General features: G+C 46.2%; 1 protein-coding gene across 11 annotated transcripts in view; it reads right to left on the reverse strand.

Annotated features, from left to right (window-relative positions):
* BLTP1 (bridge-like lipid transfer protein family member 1) overlaps positions 1-19820 on the reverse strand; it is a 2946455-nt gene that overhangs the window by 110856 nt on the left and 2815779 nt on the right. For all 11 annotated transcript variants that reach the window (XM_069631149.1, XM_069631145.1, XM_069631146.1 and 8 more), the window contains 2 exons: positions 19291-19542; positions 18982-19185 (listed from right to left, as the gene is read on the reverse strand). In XM_069631149.1, the coding sequence (XP_069487250.1) occupies positions 18982-19185; positions 19291-19542 (456 nt within the window). The remainder of the gene's footprint in view (positions 1-18981; positions 19186-19290; positions 19543-19820) is intronic.

Here is a 19820-nt window from a genome sequence, read left to right on the forward strand (position 1 = left end):
ATTGAAACCCTCTCTGTCTTCCAGTTTCCATGTGTTTCAGAGCACCCCGTGTGTAGATCGTGTTCATGTTGCATTTGTAATTTTAACATTGTATCTTTCTACGTGCGTGTAAATGTAATATGTATCAGTTCTAGACGACAGTAACAGTAAAAAATAACATATCCCATCCACAATTAACTATGCTCGATACATAGGACATTGTAACATCCTGCTCAGTTCACCAGCACCCCAGTCATCAATACGGTGCATGCAACATGAACCCCTCGTAATCAAGGGGACCCTTCAGGCGAACCCCGACAAATGCAGGGACATGGCCACCGTACGGGAATGTAATAGATCCGTCACCACTCTCTCCCAGAAATTCCGTCCTGTTAATCACCCACTTTGGAGTATTTGATCACTTTTTATACACGTGGTGATAAAATGTTTGATACAGTACGGGCCCTTATTTGTGAGTCTGTTTCCTCAATAACTTTATGGTCCGAGATTGGTCTTGGCTAAATGGTTCCAGCTCCTCCTCATGTCTACTTCTGGTGTTGTAAAATGCCCTATTAATGAGGATCGGCCGATGCCCGTGCCCAGCAGCCCAAAGTTATAAATCCCCTGTCTGACATGGTTGAACCAGGCGGCCTGTGGACCTGTCACTCCAGCTTCCCCATATTCCTGTGAGTACCTAAACCTTGCTAGTGGTGCTTTGTTTGCCGCTTTTGACTTCAATTTGCAGGCAATGCAGCTGGATTTCTGTCTGCCTCTGGTTCGGATTGCATGCTTGAGCCTACATGCACAAGGCACACTGATTCTCACTCATGTTCAGTGACGTCATGTTCGACTGTGACGAATCCAGAGACTTTGTCTCTTCTTCTATAGGGAGCTACCCCCTTTGAAGCTATGGAGGTGAGCCCGTTCAGCAAAATTCTCCATAGGGGTTTTGGAAAGCGGGACCTCACTGGGAGTGGCTCCCATGCCCATAGGGAACTCCCTATACAAAATGTACTTTCTGCCAATTTTGGATTTAATAGAGTGGACAAAACCTCTCAGTGTTTGGCACAAGGTAATGCTAAATCCTCTACCTGTTGGATCACCTGCGGGAAGAGAACGCTCCTTCAGAGGAGTGGAGGACAAATAAAGGGCCAAAGACCCTGGAATGGAGGAGGGGAATCTCTTAGTCAAGACGACTCCCTGATGTTAGAGCGTGTACCAGGGGAGGAGCCGTGCAGAGCTGCAGAGCCGGCGGCACTGCAGAAGCGAGAGAATGCCAGAGGGGGGCGCGATAAGTCCGTAGAAGAGACACGCAAAGCTTGAGGAAGCAAGACTGAGCGGAGTACAAGAGAATGGGAGACACAGCCAAGTACCAGGCATGGTGAGCACGGAGTTCATCAAGAGTCGTCTAGTCCTGAGGCTACCGGAGCACAAGATCCTCTGCTCTCAAGCTGAGAGCCAGAGAGGAACAGGAGTGAGGTGAGGCCCACGAAAGGGGACGACCCCGACTGCCCACTTCCAATAGCGAGGAACGACGAGCAAAGCAGGATGCCCCCACTGCTACCAAGTCTGACCGTCCCTGGAGCAAGGACTGCCATGCCACAGTTACGCAGGTTTTCCAGGTGAACGGGAGCGAGAAAGAGAAGAGAAGTAGCGATCGAGTGGGGAACAAGACCCTAACCTCAGCAGAGGGTCAAATGGAACCAAAGAGCGAAAGAGAGCTCAATTAGACAAGAGATGATGGGAGCCTAAGAAGCCTGACATGCTCACCACCCAGAAGGATCACAGGAAACTGAGAGAACCAGAGGGAGTCAGAAACCCAGAAGGGTTACAAAAAAAGTGCTGAACTCAATACAATAGTGGGTCAGGAGACCCCAATCAATTAGCAGGGGAATAACCAACAGAGTGAGCATGAGAAAACACGGGGAACACCAGAAACTGGTTGAGGTGTGGGAAGAATGGACAATTTGGTGGAAGGGAATCAGGGAAATATCTCTCCACATAAAGATTAGTTTTGTTGTAATTTAAAGAACTTGAGATTAGTACATTTGAATCTTTTAGGAACTTTGTGATAAGACTGACAATAAGTGGTTTGCCTAGAAAGGGGAGTCCTGGAAACACTGAGAAGCCTCTATGGAAAACAGAGAGTGCAAGACACTCTTCACCTTTCTGTTATGTGTTGGTAAGTGGTAGGGACAGTTTAGTGGATAGATTTGGACCGAGGACGGTTTCTTTTGGACTTTAGATGAGCACCTTAGTTTAGTTTAGATAGGAAGGGAAACCCCTAGCAATAGGGCTAGTAAGGCATTTCTTTTTTATTTTTTTTTATTTTTTTATTGGTTTTTACAAACCTTTAAAAATCTAACGCAAAACATCCACACATCTTCATCAAATTTCCCTTGCCCCATTCAAGTTCCTTCCCTCATTACAGCTTTCTCCTCTCTTTTCATGTTTGGTCCTTCAACCACGGGCTCCATTCCCCGAAATGCTTTCCCCTAATGACAATAAACGTGCTTCTATGGTTTCCAGCAGTCTTATTAGAGGCAGAATTAATTTTAGATCGGTTCCTTGATACATTGAACTCCACCACTCATCCGCACACAATGATGGGTGGGCTAAGCTCCATGGTCCCAAGTGTATGGTCCTCTCAGATCTCAATTTGGTGCAAAATAAAACTAGGTGTTTTAGTGATTCAGGACCTTTTGCACATAACCTACATTCCGGGCTTAGATGGGCAAAGCTCCTCCATGATCGGAGGCGATCCTTCGTTTTAAACATGTTTAGCCTAAACAGCATAAACAGTCTGCGTGCCTGAGAGTTGGGAAATAAAGACACATACTTCTGAAGGCTGTTAAAGGCACGTGCTTCCAATGGAGCATGACTCGAACTTCCAGCAGCAGCTCTTTCTGCACAAGTCTCGTCCCAGTCTGTCCGCCAGATCTTTAGTTTAGCTGCATCCGGGTTCTCATGAAGCAGATCGACCGTTATGTCGTATTTTTTCAGAATTGTCTCACATCTTTTCAACCACATCTGGCTAATTTTGGAGTTTCCAGGTTGGATATTATGAAGAATCTCAAACTGTGGGATCTGCGCTCGACTGCAGGTTTTTCGATACAAGCTCAACAAGCTCCAACAGATTCTTGCGTGCAGAGATATTAGCGCCAGTTCATATCTTATGCAAGATGTTTTCACCCCCCTAGGGAGTGTTAATACTCTCGACCAAAAGCAGTTTTCAAGATTGGCCCAGGTCTCATAAGGGCATCCCAGCGCATTTTCTGCACCATAAGACACAACCGGTATCACCTTCTGTTGGTAAAAGGCTAAGACTGGACGTAGTGAGAATTTGCCAAATTTCTTGTTAAGTATCAGGGCTTGGTTTGCGAGTTGGTTACACTTCCTTTTAGTTTCCGCAAGCCAAGGCCCGTCGTTGATGGAAGAACTAATTGTCATCCCAAGATATTTGACACTTTGTGAGAACTGCAACTTTTCATGCCCCAGTGACCAAGCTATTCTTTTTCTTCTACCTACGCCGCCGCCATTTAAGTTCTGCAATACCAGTACCTCACATTTCTTGACATTAATTACAAGATTATTGGACACGACATAATGTTGCACAGCATTCAATTTCCTTTGCAGGCCAATTGGTGTCATGTCCAATACAATCAAGTCATCAGCATAAAGCAGCCAACTTAGATGTGTGTTAGCCACTTTCGGGGAAAAGGATTTTGCATTATTGATTGATTCGCCAATGTCGGAGATGAACAGTCCAAAGATGGCTGCTGTTAATGGACAGCCCTTGCTTTACTCCCCTAAAAGTATCAATGGGGGCGGATAACAAGCCCGAACGATCTAGTCTCACTCGAATGGAAGTCTTTGAGTGGAGCTCCTTAATTGCTTCCCTTAAGTCTGCTGGACATCCCCAGTTCTTCAACTTCTCCCACAAAAGCGCTCTATCAATGGTGTCAAATGCATATGAAAAGTCTATAAAGGCTAGGTACACCTTTGTGTTCGTTTTAATTGCCTCCATTTTAATTATGTTTATCAGTAGAAGATTTAACGAGCAACCCACTTGTTTCACAAAGCCTGATTGACGTTTGTCGACGTGTAGAGAACTTGTTGACCAAGCTAGTAGTTTCTTTTGTAACATTGTTGCATAAATTTTCCCTAACACGTCTAACAGTGCCACAGGCCTGTAATTTTTCGGATCTGATCTGTTGCCCTTCTTAAAGATAGGCACGATGATCGCACTCTTCCACGATTTTGGGGATTGCCGAATCTGTACTATTCTTTTGAAGAGTGTCTCGCACAGACTTGCCCATATCTCGGGGAACTGCTTAATCGTAAAGTTTGTGAGCCCGTCTGGACCTGGTGCCCGCGAGTTTTTTGCTTTCTGAATGATTTCTATTATGTCTTCTTTTCTAAATTCCAGATCCCATGGTTTGGAACAATCCTCAATACCGACCTCCGGATGTCCAGCTGACATGTATAAGTTTCTAAAGTGCGATATCCAATCAGCCTCTGACACCATACAGGTTTGGATTGATTCTTGGGGCACGTACACGTTGTTAATGAGAGACCAGAAAGCTGAAGTATTTTTATTTTGTAATGACCTCATCAACACTTCGGCATCTTTTTGTAGTAACATGTGTTTATGCGCTTTTAGCCAGTTCTTGTACGATTGTTTTGCAACCTTAACAGCTTGTATACGGGCCAGTTGACCCAGGGATTTGGAGTGTCTTAAATTACTACGTAGCATACGTTTATGCTTTAGCACCTCCACATCAAAGCTGTGAGCACGCGCATAGCCCATATTTTTTAGACCTACCCTTTTAGGTTTAAATTGCTGTAGCAGCTGCTCATATTCCAAATGCTGACTAACCTTACAGTAGTCGCTTGCAAGCTTTTCCAGCTCAACTTTCTTTAGGGATAGCCGCACTCTATTCGAGGTAGCCTGAATGTTATATTGCCACATCTGCGTAAGGCATTTCTCTTTTTTAAATAAAACTACATGTACCAATGTCCTCTGGTCCGAATCCTCCTCCTAGCTTGCAACAGGACCCATGGCCAAGGTTCGAGGACCATGAACAATCACTTGCTCTTGTTGTAGATAGAACACTTATTCTGAATCCTTTTCTCTTGAGGTGTTCTGCCTTGGAAGATGATCCCGGAATCACTTAAACATGCTTTAGTGATCCCCTTGCTTAAAAAGCCTTCTCTCGACCCTGAAATAATGGCCAATTATCATTCCATTTCACTCCTGCCTTTCCTGATGAAGGTCATGGAGGCACTTGTATCGCCACTACTATCCACATTTTTGGAATCCACAAAGTTTCTCGACTCCTTTCAATCTGGCTTTCGACCTGGCAGAGGTACCGTGTCTGCTCTCAACTCGCTGGTGGATGACCTTATGCTTCTTGTTGATCAGGGCGGTGTTGGCGCAGTCCTGCTTTTAGATCTGTCGGCTGCGTTCGACACCGTCGATCACTCTCTTCTAATCTCACGGCTCTCTGAGGCCCGAATTTCTGGTCAAGTCCTCAAATGGTTCATAGCCTTTCTTACTAATCGCTCTCAGTCAGTCTCGCTTCCCCCTTTCTGCTCTGCTCCCGTTTTCCTCTCTTGTGGTGTCCCTCAGGGCTCGGCGCTTTCCCCTATTCTGTTCAACATCTATATAAGATATCTGCTGTTCCTCATTGAGTCTCATGGGTTCTGCTTCTATTCATATGCGGATGATACCCAGCTACTGGTCCGTCTTGACCTAACTAAACCTGAAACAGCTTACAGACTAAAAAAGTGTCTGGAGGAACTTGGTCTATAGATGACGCTGAATTGGCTAAAGCTAAACGGCACAAAAACTGAAGTCCTGGTTGTGGGTACTTCTACCCCTCGTGTTCTGGAGGGCTGCCTTTTGGCCCCCGTTATTGGGCCCTCTTCCTAAACCCGTCCCATCAGTTAGGAACCTGGGAGTTTGCTTCTCAGCTACCCTGACCATGGACGAGCAGGTCGGAGCAGTTTGCAAATCAGGTCATTTTAAACTTAGGGTTCTTCGAAAAGTCCTCCCCTTCATTCCCTCTGCCAGTCAGGCACCGGTTGTGGTAGCCCTGGTCCTTAGCGTCCTGGACTACTGCAACTCACGTTATCTGGCGCAACCTGCCTACCTGATTGGGCGGCTGCAGCTGCTTCAAAATGCTGCAGCCCGTTCCATCATCCGAACACTCCTTTTGGAGCCCATACGACCCCATTACTGAGACAACTTCACTGCCTCCCTGTTGCTCAGCGCATTCTATTCAAGTCTATGTGCATAGTACACCGGGTGTTTTATGGATCTGGAGCAGAATATCTGCAAACTAAATTCATTCCCTATCAGTCCTCACGCACCCTTCGTTCTCTTACCACCCGGCGGGTGGTTGTACCTTGTTTCAAGCTGGCCCTTAAGGGTGGCCTTGCCTTCTCTGTCGCTGCTACAAGAACGTGGAATGACCTTCCCCTTCCGTTACGCAACATCTCTAATCATCTTGCTTTTCGTCGAGGATTAAAAACCTTGCTTTTCTAGCTGCGCTCCTTTCTGCCCGCCTCCTCAGTGCCAAGATGCCTCCGGGTGTACGTGCGCTTTAGAAGTTTCGATAACTATGCCCTGAGGTCATTGGAACAGCTTAATTATTCCAAAGTCTTAATTATTGCAAAGTCTGGGCGCATGATCAATCCTGCAAATATAGCCTCCAGGACACCCACAGATCCCAGGCCTTCCACTACGGACAATGAACAGATGCCTTTGTCATACACCTCTTTCCCATCTGTTTGCTTCCCCCTAGTATTCTCTGGTTCGTACACTTGGTGCTAGCTAAGGCAGTACACATTCAGTTGTAGTGTGCCTTCCCGAAGTTGAACAGAAAACACATATGGCTGGAGGCTTAAAAACGAGTGCATAGTTTGAGATTACTGCCCTTGTTGTCAACGGGGCGCGGTTCGTGATCAGTGAAATAATACCTTAAAGCTCCCATGGGCAACTTAATGGCCAAACCCTCACATCCTGAGAGGGCATATTTTTGCTCACAAGGGAATCGTTTAACCAATATGCTCCTCTAATCTTTGTCACTCCCCAGAGAGAACTCCCCTTAAGCCCAGATCGGGAGCATGAAACTACAATATAAATGGCCGGGCAAAGTCTGGTATGGTTCACAATGAGAGCTTACAAAATGCGTCCTTCAAGGTGCAGGGGGTGGGGGAAGGGAATAGCAGCTACTTTTATTGGGATTGTGGTTGTAACAGGCCACTCCATTTGCAAAATCCCAAGTACCTCCTTGAGGAATGAGCAATGTGACATGTTGCCAATTCGACCATAGCTCCCAATTTATAAGCTCTGGTGAAAGCCAGATATGGTCTAAGCACTGAATCCATGAAAGGTGGCAGGGGCCTGAGATAGTCGCAGAGTAAACCAACGCTCAAATAATCCATCAGCGAAGGAAAAGGCTGTGTTTTCCATATTCTAGGGCTAAGGAAACCTGTCAATATTGCTTAGTAAGGTCTGAAACGGTTATCATAGAAGGTTAAATCTTTTTAATCAATCATTTTATTGCGGTAAATGATACCAAACAAGTCAAGCAAATAAATAACATTATTCCAAGCCAGAACAATACACGGGCGCAAGGGAAGCTGTATACCCAATACCCGCAAGAACTGCATGGTAGGGCCTGGCAGACATGTTCAACCGGGGACACGGAGGCGAGCTTGCCGTGGAGTGTGGCACAATGCCGGCCGCTGCACACTACATTTTCCAGATGGCCATGCGTACGCTATGCCTGGCGCAACGGTGGCGGATGTCTGGCACGATGGTAAGTGATGACAACACTCATCTCGGTAGCCTGCGATCCCCCATCAAAAGACGCAGTGAACAACGCACCAGTGCTTCTCAATAGCTCCAAGTCCAGTTTCTGCCTATGTGGAATATTTTCCTGGATTACTTCTGACCCAGCTTTTCATTCCAGTTTCTGCTCTGGATTTCGGTTACTTGGCGTTTCTTGACATACTTTGGCTTTACCTCAGACTGTTTATTGCAACTGTGTTTTGGATCTACTTGGTAAGGACCTTTGACGACTTCTTGGATTGGTATTTTGGTTTTCCCTCATGGATTCTGCTCTGGAACATTTCTGGACTCTGTGTTGGAACTCTTCTTGGCACCTTCCTTTTTTTTACAGTTCCACAGTTGGAATGTTAGGTGGCAAGTGCTTTAATGTGTTGGCATAGGCCCACATTTCTTAGGGGTGATCAGGCTTTTGTACAATAACCTCATTGAATGGTCCGAACTGGTCAGAAATATTCGAAGGAGTGCCCACTACTGATTGTCCTGGCAATTGAGCCTTTGGCAGAGATACTGAGAAGGGAAATTTGGGATAAAGGCCTTATGTTAGCAAGGGCACCTTAGGTTGTAGCGCTGTTTGCAGATGATCTGCCGCTGTACATGAGGGAATCCCCACACATATTTTGGAATCCCCACACATATTTTTGCAGATTCTAGAGACAATAGAGCACTATGGCTAAGCAACTGGGCTGTGTGTTAACTGGCAGAAGTCAGTCATATATTCAGTGTGTTTTGGAGATGAATGAAGGGATATATTCCTGAGTATCCCTTGGATATCTGCTGCATTTAAGGACTTGGGTATAGTCATAACATGAAGAGGAAATAAAGTGGACAAATGTTGTTAAGAAGGTTGAAGGCGCGCAGAGGTCCCTGGGTTTTTGGGAATTCTCTGCCTCTGTGTATGATGGGGTGAATCATCACCTTACCTGTACACCTTTGTTTCATCAACAGTCGTTTTTTGGGCGGGCGTTTTTATGAAAACACTTTGCCTAAAAAACTCATTGAAATTGTGTGTTGGGGGGGGGGTGTAAAAGGGAAGATAAAGATAAGTGGGGGGGGTCGGGAACAGATAAGAATAGGTTGGTGAGAGGAGGCTTGGGGGGGGGGACCCACAAAAATAAAAAACATTTGATTACTTTTTTCAGCAAAATGTGTTCGTAAAAACACCCGTCGTAAAAATGACTGTCGACGATATGATTAGAACCCACCTTACCAAGGATATTCTATTTTTAACCCATGTCTATCACCTGCACAGTAGTATATTTAAAGAATTAATTCATATTTGAAAATCATTAATTTGGGCAGGGAAGGTCCCAAAGATTGCGCTCACCACAATGAAGCTTCTGCATGAAAAAGGGAGGACCGGGGGACCCATATTATGAAGCATATTACTGTGTGTCACAGCTTCAATATGCAGTAAAGTGGCTGAGTGATTTGAGAGGTGCTCATAACCAGGTGTCTGGTGTTTATCACGTCTTGGGAATGCTGGGTTTGTGAGAGAAGCTGGATAGGAAAAAGGTGAGGAATGGGAAGCAAGATTTCAGAGAGTAAATGGACTAGAGCCTGTGGCATTTAACAAGGTGGTATCAGCTAATTCAAGGTTTAAGTTGATTCACTTTTTGATTTTGCACAGGAGGTCTCCGACTCTTTTCTGGATATGGCATTTTCCTTTGAAGCCAGGTGGCTAACTTGACCAAGATGTGTCGATAATCATACAAACTTTTTGCACTTGGTGTTGTCGTGCTCGCCTCCAGTGGTTCAGTGGAGGCAGGTAACAGACTATCTTCATGTGGTCACTGTTCTTGGATCCTAAGATAAGTGTGCTCGACATACTACCCACTCGGGAGAGAGCACAGCAGACTAATAAAATGCTAGTGTCACTGCGGATGATGGCAGTATGTATGTGCCAGTTAGCAAGGTGCTGGTTGTGCTCCCAATTGTAGTCGATAAGATGCCTGAGATAAAGAGGCCAGAAGAACAAATTACCTCGGTAATGTTCTTCCTGATGGGTGTTCCTTGCACAGATTCCTCATCTATAATAATCCTATCCACAGCGCAGCTGCTCTTTGGAAACCTTTCCACCACCAGGGGGCCCAGCGCGGGTCTGCATTGGCTCCGTCCGATGCCTCTACACGCATTGCGCTGGACATGAGGTCGAGGCTAGTATATATTGAGGCGCTGCACCCCCGTGACCTCAGTTCCTCCCTTTTTCCCTAGCACCCTGACACAGAAGGACCACGGAACAGATGGGGTACCAGCTATCCGCCAAGAGGGGCAGGTAGAGAGGGTGATGAGGGATTTGTGGGAGGAACATCCATCAAAAAGAACATTACTGAGAGTAAAGTAATTTGTTCTTCTAATGGATTCCTTCCTCCCACCGATTCCTCATCTATGATAGACTCCCAAAGCAGTATGACAATCTCGAGGAGTGAGGAGAGCAAAGACACAACTTAGACCAGGAAACTCTGGCGGCCCGTCCTACCAAAGCAGGCATCCTGGCCCGAAAGGGACTCCAAACAGTAATGTTTAGCAAACATTTGCAGACACCCACGTTGCTGCCTGGCAAAAGTCCAGGGCAGAGGTGGCAGCCACACCTTTACTAGAATGAGCCTTGAGACCTTCAGGCACATCCTTAACAGCCAGATCATAGCATTACGAGATGCAGAGAATGATCCACCTTGACAGGGTCTGTTTGGTCACAGCCTGTTAGGACTGGATTGCGATACTCTGACCTGGTGGATAGATGTATGGGATGCCAACCTAGTTTAGTGACAGGGGCAACTCTGGGAGCTGGGAGCTTGGGCCAAACCAGTTAAAGGTAGCTAGGCGAGTAGTGAAGGCCAAGTCTCAGGAATGGGGGACCCTGGTAAGGCATCCTCAATGAGTACACACAGTAAAAGGGCAAGGAACACACTTAGACACACAGTTAGAGAAATTCTGTATTTATGGCCATATACACTAAGATCAAGGAATACTAGCATGAAATATCAAACAAGACTAATAAATGACACATATATACAATCACTTCAACAGGTCAAAATACATAACAAACACAAGTATTAGTATGCAGCACTACAGGTCCACACAGATACCATACTAACTTTAGAATCCATCCCTTAGATGTCTGGGGACTTGTGCCCAAAAGTACAGCAAAAGTTCCACACAGTTTTATGAGACAGGAAAAAGTTAGTGGAGGGCTTCTGAGGTCCAATGAAGAGTTTCAAGTGTTAGAGGACAAGTTGCTCTAGTGAATAAAAGTGTCCCCCACTTTTGGAATGCTTGCGTGAGCAAGGAATGGCAAAGCCAAACTGTTAGAAAACTTTTCAAAAGTTACCCAACATTTAAAAAGGGAGATATGGGGTTCAAGTACTGCTACAACTCACCCCTCATACTCAGATTCTTTCCGAGGACTTGGCATGTCTTCAGAAGAGGGTCCAAGGTCGCTTTTCCCACCATCAGCTCTGGTCCACCGTGCCAAGGTATTGCAGGTTCGAACAATTCTCTGGTCGTCGAGAAATACTGGTGCAAGGTCTTCAGGATGGAGAATGCAGAAGAACTCGATGCAGGACCCCTCTCAACACAGGGCTGGATGCAGGAAAGCTATTTTGGACGATGGCCTCCGAAGCAGAGCAACACCGGGGGATACACTTGTCAGACTTTCGCCTCGCATCTCAGGTCTCCTCAATGCTCAAACCACAAAATTTGGCAGAGATGACTCGTGTAGCATAAGCTGTCGATCCCCAAAGTTCTGAGCCTCAATGCAGAACAGTGACATCTACAGTGTGGTAGCCCAAACTCAGAGGGGCACTTTCTATGGCTCTTCTTCGCTTATCTCAGAGCTGACATCGAGGGTTATTGTTCCCACTTCCCCAAGGGTCGAAGCTCCTTCGCAGGACTTCTGGAGAGCACTAGCCAGACAGGGCTCTCCAGGGACAGCAGCTGAAGTTGGTCGGCAGGCCTTCTTTCAACGGGTCTCCCATCTCCTTACACGTCTGGCTGCTCGACAGGATACTTGTCTCCTTCAGGTTTCTTCTAGGATCTCTCTGAACAGGTGCAGGGGTCCTTTTTCGTATCCAAAAGGCAATTAAGAGCCGAAACTCCCACTAGCCAAAATAAGATCTGGACCACACACACTCCCAGCAGTGGTCCAATCAGGACCAGTGGTGGCACAGCTCATGCATACCATTCAGACACACTGAAACCAGTTTGAGGATTCGGACCAGACAGTGCCAACTCCCTTCCTGGCTGCAAACACACAGGGCCCTGCCGTAGCCCTCAAAAAGCCTCACTTTTCCGGGTACTGCATGGCCATAGAAGGATTTTCCGGTCCTCAAAGGTAAGGAAGAAGGGTTATTGACAAGATGTCCAAGGGACAAACGAAAAACCTCATGGCACTGCCATGTTTGGACACTAGCCACAGTAGGTAGCCAAATGGGGAAAACGTAACGTGGTAAGGCTAAACCAAAATACACAAAATAAATAGCAAAAAGTAACTGCTGCCACCAGCTTGACCCCTCAGCACACCTAAAGTAACCATTGAGTGTTAGTTTATGTAAAACAAAAAGTTTACCCCATTGTACTGCATTGCAAGATGCATTGTACAAGGATAACAAATCCCAAAAGTGGCAACAATGTTTCCCAGTACTGACAGCCTGAAGGACATGTTAGTTTTCCCATGGCAGGGCAAATGAGCAAAAGTCAGTGCAGTGAAGCTGAAGGCTTCACGGCACTGTCAAACGTTCAGGTCAGATTCAAAAATAAAAAGCACAACGTTTGGGGGTCCATAGAAATGCAGGGAAAGGTGGTAAAAAGAGTAATATTTCCTAACACAGCTTTGCCAGTCCGAGCACCAGCATAACCAATGAAGAGCTGGCCATCGTTCCTAGCCTCTCTCTTCGAGAGACCTAGTATCTGAGAGCCCACATTGGGTTCAGCCAAAAGAATCGCTCCTTTGCCTTGGAAGAGAGAGGCAGAGGAAGAAAACAGGAAGATGGATCATTTGAGAGATATGGAAATCCGACGACACCTTTGACAGAAAGGAGGATCTCACTTTCAATGTCAACTTCTGATTGGGAAAAAACAAATAGGGAGGTTTAACAGATAACACCTGGAGCTCACGTATCAATCTCGCAGAAGGGATAGCAACCAGGAAAATCACCGTACGGGTGAGCAGTCCCATAGAACATGATGGAGTGGCTCAAACCAAGCTCCCATAAGGAATGTCAACACCAAATTTAAATCCCATGCTCGGACAACAAGCTGGCATAGAGGAAACTGGTTACACATAGCCCGCAAGAACTGATTAACAGTGGGAATTGTGAAGAACGAGCCCTGCTCTGGGGACCTCTTGAACACGGAAATAGCTGTGAGGTATCCCTTTAACAGTGCCAATTTGCAGGCCCGTTTGGGCCAAGGAGAACAAAGAAACCCGAACTGGATAATAGACAGGATAAAGGGTCCAGATCTCTCTGCCAACACCAAGGCGAGAATTTAAGCCATCTGCAGGCATACATAAACTTGGTAGCGGGCCTCCGAGCTGAAAGGAGTACGTCAACGACAGCACTCGACATTCCCCACTCCTTGTATCTCAGCCTCTGAGTAGCCAAGCATGAATGTTCAGGCTGCTGAGGTTTTGGTGGAGAGCGCACCCCTCTGATTGGGAGAGCAAGTCAGAAGGCGCGAGACGGGCAGAGGGACATGTCCAGCAACTCCGAAAGCCACCTTCTGGAGCCCATTCCAGAGCGATTAGGATCAACATGGTTTCGAAACAGGTGCAATCTCTTTTGAAACAGTGGAATGACCGGGATTGGTGGGAGCGCATAAAGGAGGTTGAAAGGCCACTCAACCATTATTGTGTTTCCCAAAGCTCCCTGGTGAGGAAATATCCTGGAGCAGAAGAACTTGCACTTCCTGTTCACACTGGAAGTGAAGATGCTCATTTGAGGAGTCCCCCAAAAGGAGAAGATCTCCTCCTGAACTTCCTGTCCTGGTAGAGCTCCCATTTGTGGGAGGCCGAAATCTGTCTGCTCAAGGCATTCTCTGTGACATTCTCTCTTACAGCCAGATGGGCTCCTGTCAGAGAGACACGGTTTTCTAGAGCCCAGAACCACAGTCGCATTGCTTCTCTGCACAGAGGCAAGGACCCCACAACACCTTGTTTGCTGAGGTAGTTCATGGTTGCTGTGTAGTCCGTCAGGATCACCACAGTCTTGCACTTTACATATAGGAGGAAGGTGACTAGGGCCAGCCTGATCGTCCTCAGCTCCAACAAGTTGATGTGTTCCAGAGATCCAGCAGGAGGCCATAGTCTGCTTAGTCAGATGCTACAGGTGAGCATCATAACCAGTCAGAGATGCCTCCATAACCACTGTCACCTGGGTCCAAGGTTAACAAAACAACACACCCCTCAGCAAATTGTCTTGCACCGCCCACCATGCAAGATCCTGAGCCACCTGGTCCGAGACCTGTAAAGGGTTCAACATATGGCCCTGAAACAGAGACCATTGCCAACATAGAATCTACTGAAATAATCTCATGCGCAGTCTCGCCTCCAGCACCACTAGGATGCAGTAGGCTATGAGGCGCAGAAGTAAATAAAAAGCCTGAGGTCAGGACTTGTTCCTGGGATTGGAGGACACTGACCATCTGAAAGATGTTCGCCATTCGGTCCTCGGGTAGGAAAAGCCCTGTGCACATTCAAAAGTCTTCCGTTGTCAACTGTGAAATAGTATATGAAGTTGGTCCGACCCCGGCAGAGGGAGATCAGCTGAAGCTTTTGGTTAAAGCAAGTTTGTGTAAAGTTATATTGGAAATTGGAATTAGTCTGAGCCCGACTGAGGGGGATCCGAGATCTGAGCTCGGCTGAAGGGGATCCGGGGTGAACCGTGAGTCACCTGAGAAAGAATATCCTACGAGAAATTGGATGCATAAATAATTTACAAACATTGTGTTGAGAAGATCTGAACCCAGCTGAGGGGGATCCGAGGTGAATATTGAATCGCCTAAGAAATTGAGTACTTGTGAAAATCTGAAAGAGGAAAATAACTTATCATTTGTTTATCGCATCAGGCCCTGTGAGTGAAGGGACTTTGAAAGGCAAAGAGACTTGAATTGTATCTTCATGCTAGAGAAGCCAGAGACTGTGCTAAGATCGAGTGTACCGCCTTCTCCTATGCTGAAAACGTGGAGAACGGAGGTCAAAAGCCTGAACATCATGACATATCATTTTGTAAACACTTCTTTCTTTTTCATAACCTTGTTTCCCACACTATTTTTATTTAGAGGTAAGGATTGACAATAGGTTTATTAGTATAGGCCCTTTAATTTTGACAAGCCACCACTAGGACTGCGCTATTATTTGATGGTTGTAGCTTGCTCCCATCTATAGATTCAGGATTAGATCGGTGTTTTTCTAACTCTTTTTTGAAGTTCAATAAACACCCCTGAACTGAGGTCACTTGTGTCTGTCTTACTGTTGATATCATGCCTTCCTTACACCTTCCTCATTGTATATATCACACATCTTCAACATATAGGGTTGAAATGGAAAATGAGCATACTCCTGCGGTTCAACGGGTCCCGTGGCACCGACCGGCGCCGCCGTCAAGGACAAAGTTGGGGCTGGCGCTGAGATCTCTACGCCCGAAAGTGGAGTCGGATGGAGGGGAAGTCCTTCCCTCTTCTTGGCCAGGCCCAAGCCTTTAGGCGTGTGGGAGCGGACCACAGCGGGCACTGCAGGCTGCTGGTCAAGGAAGACACACAGAGTCTCGTCTGCACCGGGGCCAAATCCACCGGTGCCACAAAGGCCACCAGCACCTTGGCGAAGATTTATTTATTTATTTAACATTTGTTAGGCGCTTATACAACTGAATAGTGTTTCAAAGAGCCACAGGGCTCAATGGAAAGTGAACAGGGGAAAAACAATAGCAAAAACAGTAAAATACAGCCATGGTCCTGCTAGGCCTTGTGGTATTAGGGCGGGCAAGTGCAGTGAGGGGAAGTGCAGGAGATAGGGAGGCAGGGGGTGGAGAGGAGTGGCAAGTGCTGGTGGAAGGCCCTCAGGCTAAGTGCTAGTGCAGGTGACTCCCAAGAGTGGGATGCAGAGCCGCCATGCAGGGGCCCACAAGGACAGTGCAGTGGGGAGGGGAGAGGGGTGGCAGTGTGCTGGTATCAACTGGGAAGAAAGGCCTGGAATCCTGTGAGATTCATTCAGATCAGGCCCCAATCACAGCGGCAGTGGGGTGATCAGCAGGGAAGGGAAAGAGGTAGAGAACAGCAGAGCTCTGCATAGTTTCTGGAGGTCCGGCTTAAGTCTGAGAGGGGCAGGGAGGCTGTTCCAAAGCGAGGCGCCAGCTGAGGAGAGAGACCTGCCCTTCTCACACTGCTTGGAGAATCATTTGACAGTCATAAAGTTAGAGTTAGAGGAGCCAAGGGCTCTAGCTGGGTAACATTTAGGGAGGGAAAGTTGGAGATGGCATGTCCCAGGCCCCAGACGGCCTTGTGGAAGATACTTGATCTTGGCGCAGTTGTCGGACCACATGGCCCACCCACCACAGGTCCGCAACTGATAACCCTCGGTACTTTGTTATTTTAACTTGTTCTTATTGGACTTCTTTGCCAACACAGGCTCCCTCTTTGAAGCTGTGTCAAATGTCCTCTTGCAGTTCTTTTTATCGTTGGCAACTTCTTGCCTCTGCCATAACGTGACTTTCACACCATTCACCTTGTAGGATGCTTTCCTAGTCACCACCTTGCTTTCACACTTCACAATAGTGCTCATCATTTGCTTTTCACTTGCTCCCTCAGCCCTTGTTACTGGCTTTCATTTTGTTCATACTTTCACATTGACTATCAATGCTTTTCTATTGCTTTCATTGTATTCAAAATTGCACATCGCTTTCATTTCATTTGTGCAATACGTCCATGTACTTTGTATAGCTTTTCCTTAGTTCGGTATTCAATAATGCATGAAACACTTTGCAGCTCGCTCAGCATTCACAAATATTTCCTTCTGTCTCCAGACCCTCTTTTATTCCTCTGATCGGCATCCCCTTGTGCCCAAACCCAGCGTGACTACTTCCTCTCCGTCACTCACCGGTCTCTGGCAGCTCCTCCTCACTTTCGGCCTTCTCTTCGCCAGTCTCTCACTCCCCTTTGACTCGGCCGGAGCTCCGACAAGCAGCTCTTGTCTTTTACGAACATTTGCACTGCTTTTGCCAGTTCCCTGGAGTCTTCAGTGTCCCCCTGCTACAGCTGGGGGTGGGGGGACACAGCACTGAATTCTGTAGGGCTCCCGACCTTCTCACAGCCTGTTTGGGCAGCAGCGTCACTCTCGCTCTCCTCTAGCGCTCAGCGATCTTTCCACCGGCCCCTCTGCAGCCTGCTCTGTACTGGGATGCCCAGTCCTTTTCCCCAAGCGTGTTTCGTCCTCCAGGAGGCACTCTCAACCCAGGCAGCTCTGTCGCCTCAGGCAGCTCTGTCGCCCCAGGCAGATCTCGCTTTATAATGAAACACATGTGTATAGGCGCTATATAAATAAACTATCGTATCATATCATCATATCATATATATACACCTGTAGCCTGTCAACTGGCTACAGGTGTACGTCCTTTGTCTGCTCAATTAGTGGGACATGCCTGACCACGGTAGTAGCGTTTCACAGTCCTCTTCTTCGACCTCAGTAACAGAGTGGTGTGCACAACTAGATGTGCACAACTAGAAGTGAGCACTACTCCTAGTGTGAGTGTGGGTGTGTGAAAGAGGGGCATACTGATAATACCCTACAAAAGTAATGGGAGGGGGAGAAATGGATCCACGGGGAGTAGAAAGTAGGATGCCCTCAGGTTCCTCACATTCCTTAAGTCTTTGCAGGGCTTGAGCCTTTAGGGGAAGGCATGGCGTTCTGAAGCAGCATCTGAGCACACATACAAAATAAACGTAGATAACGAGGTATGGGCAGCTCCATACATGTTAAACTCCTGGTGTCATCTTCAGTGGAATGGGTGCCAACAACAGTGAGTGCTGGCGCAGTGCATCCGTTGGTGGGTAATGGAAATGTTTTCAATTCAGCCTGCGGAAGATATTTTAAAGATGTGGGAGGCAGATAGTCGTTAGAAATACAAATTACAGTTTTGAGGGACATAGCAATACAAATATTACTTGTAATTTATCTTTAAAAATAATCAAACTGCTAAACATAGTTAAAAGCAACATATCAGCATCCAGCATATCAACATTGAAAATTCAAGACTTATAATCACTAAGACAACTGTTAAAACTAGTTACAATGTTCTAGCAACTCAAAAGAAGTCATTCCAAAACGAAATAATAATAATAATAATAATAACTTAGCATTTATATAGCGCTACAAACCCTCAGGTATCTGAGCGCTGCTAATTATTGCCCACGGTGTGTTGCGCTCATTTATCGACCTCGGAAGGATGAAAGGCTGAGTTTGGCCCTGCCAGGACTCGAACCTGCGTCTGCAGGCTCTGCACAGATGTCAAAGAAAGCGCGCTACTCGCTGTGCTATTGGACCGGCAGACAGGCATATGGACCCACCTTATTTAACAATCTATTTCAATAGTACAATCTATTACTTGCAATTAGATGCGACTTCTCTCCCAGTTCTAATGTCCAATTTGTTACAAATTGACTTATAAAATCAACAACATAGATCTTATATAGAGGACAAATAAAATGCACTTGATCTGATGTTTGTTTCAAGGGCACTTTTGTTACAAGCACAAAGCTCACATTCAAAGACACCAGGAGGTCTGGTTTCAGGCCCCAAGTATTGCTAAATCACTGAACCGACCTATATGTGCCTCAAATTGTAAGATGGAAGAACATTTATATTTGGCTGGAATACAGGGCAAGTGAGGGGTGAAAAGTACAGGATAGTTGACTTCCTATGTTGGACAATCTTTAAATTCCTCTCCCATGACTGCTCTATTTGACACACCTTGATTCTATTTCATCTGGTCTATAAAAGAGGAATTCACATAACATATCTTGCTTTGTCACTTGCCATCATTTGTTTTTCCGGCATTTACAACAGCAAGTATGATACACCGCTATCCAATGATACCCTGGATTTAGAGAAAAGACAAGCATATTGGAATGCATAAAGAAAATGGGTCAATCACCTTCATTTCTCATAGCAGTAACGTAATTGAACCATTCTTTTACGCTGGCAACTCCGTGGGGTGGGTTTTCATGGCGACGCCTTGTTATCTTGGTGATGGTCGCCATAGGACTTTCAAGAGCTCCACAGGGTTTGGTGACCATTGTGTTGTGGCCCAAATGAAAATCAAGAGTTTGCACAATGTATGTTGAATGGTCAGCAGTACCTGCAGGAAAGGAAACAATGATCAATAAGGGATCCTCTTGTTCACTGTGTCAAACTGGTCAATACTGTGCTACTAATTCAAAATGGACATAGCAAACTATGGTACCTTCTTCCCAGATTTTTTGTGCCTCTGTCCAAAAAGCAATGTTTGGTTCTTCCAGATGAAAGAGTGCCCACGATTTTGAACGGAAGTTTGGACCATGGAAACAAGCTAATGTCATATGATTTCCATGCAGGCTCATTGATCCTCCCAACTGCACAGTATCCTCAGGTAAGGGAATCGGGAATAGGGATATGTGACAGCCCGATATAACTTTCAACACTCCTGGCCAATGGCGATGATGAGCCGCATCCAACACTAAAAAGAAGAGCAAACAGAACTGCTGTTTAGTAGTCTGATTTACAAAGCACAATTATCCTAATATGTACTGATGTCCAAATGCCTGAACTCCATAGTAAATGCTGTGGCATAAATCCCTGCTAAAGAGTAACTCAGATGAACCTTGTGTTAATGTCAAATTTGTATTACATTTTCAAGTGCACCTAAAGATATAATCCCCTGAACAAAAAAACAATCCCTGACCTCACAACATTTCTAGTGCCTAAAACGTAGTGCACAGATCAAAGTGATCTCTC

The sequence above is a fragment of the Ambystoma mexicanum genome, chromosome 6q, assembly GCF_040938575.1.
Source record: "Ambystoma mexicanum isolate Mex_15411 chromosome 6q, UKY_AmexF1_1, whole genome shotgun sequence".
Taxonomy (NCBI): Eukaryota; Metazoa; Chordata; class Amphibia; order Caudata; family Ambystomatidae; genus Ambystoma; species Ambystoma mexicanum.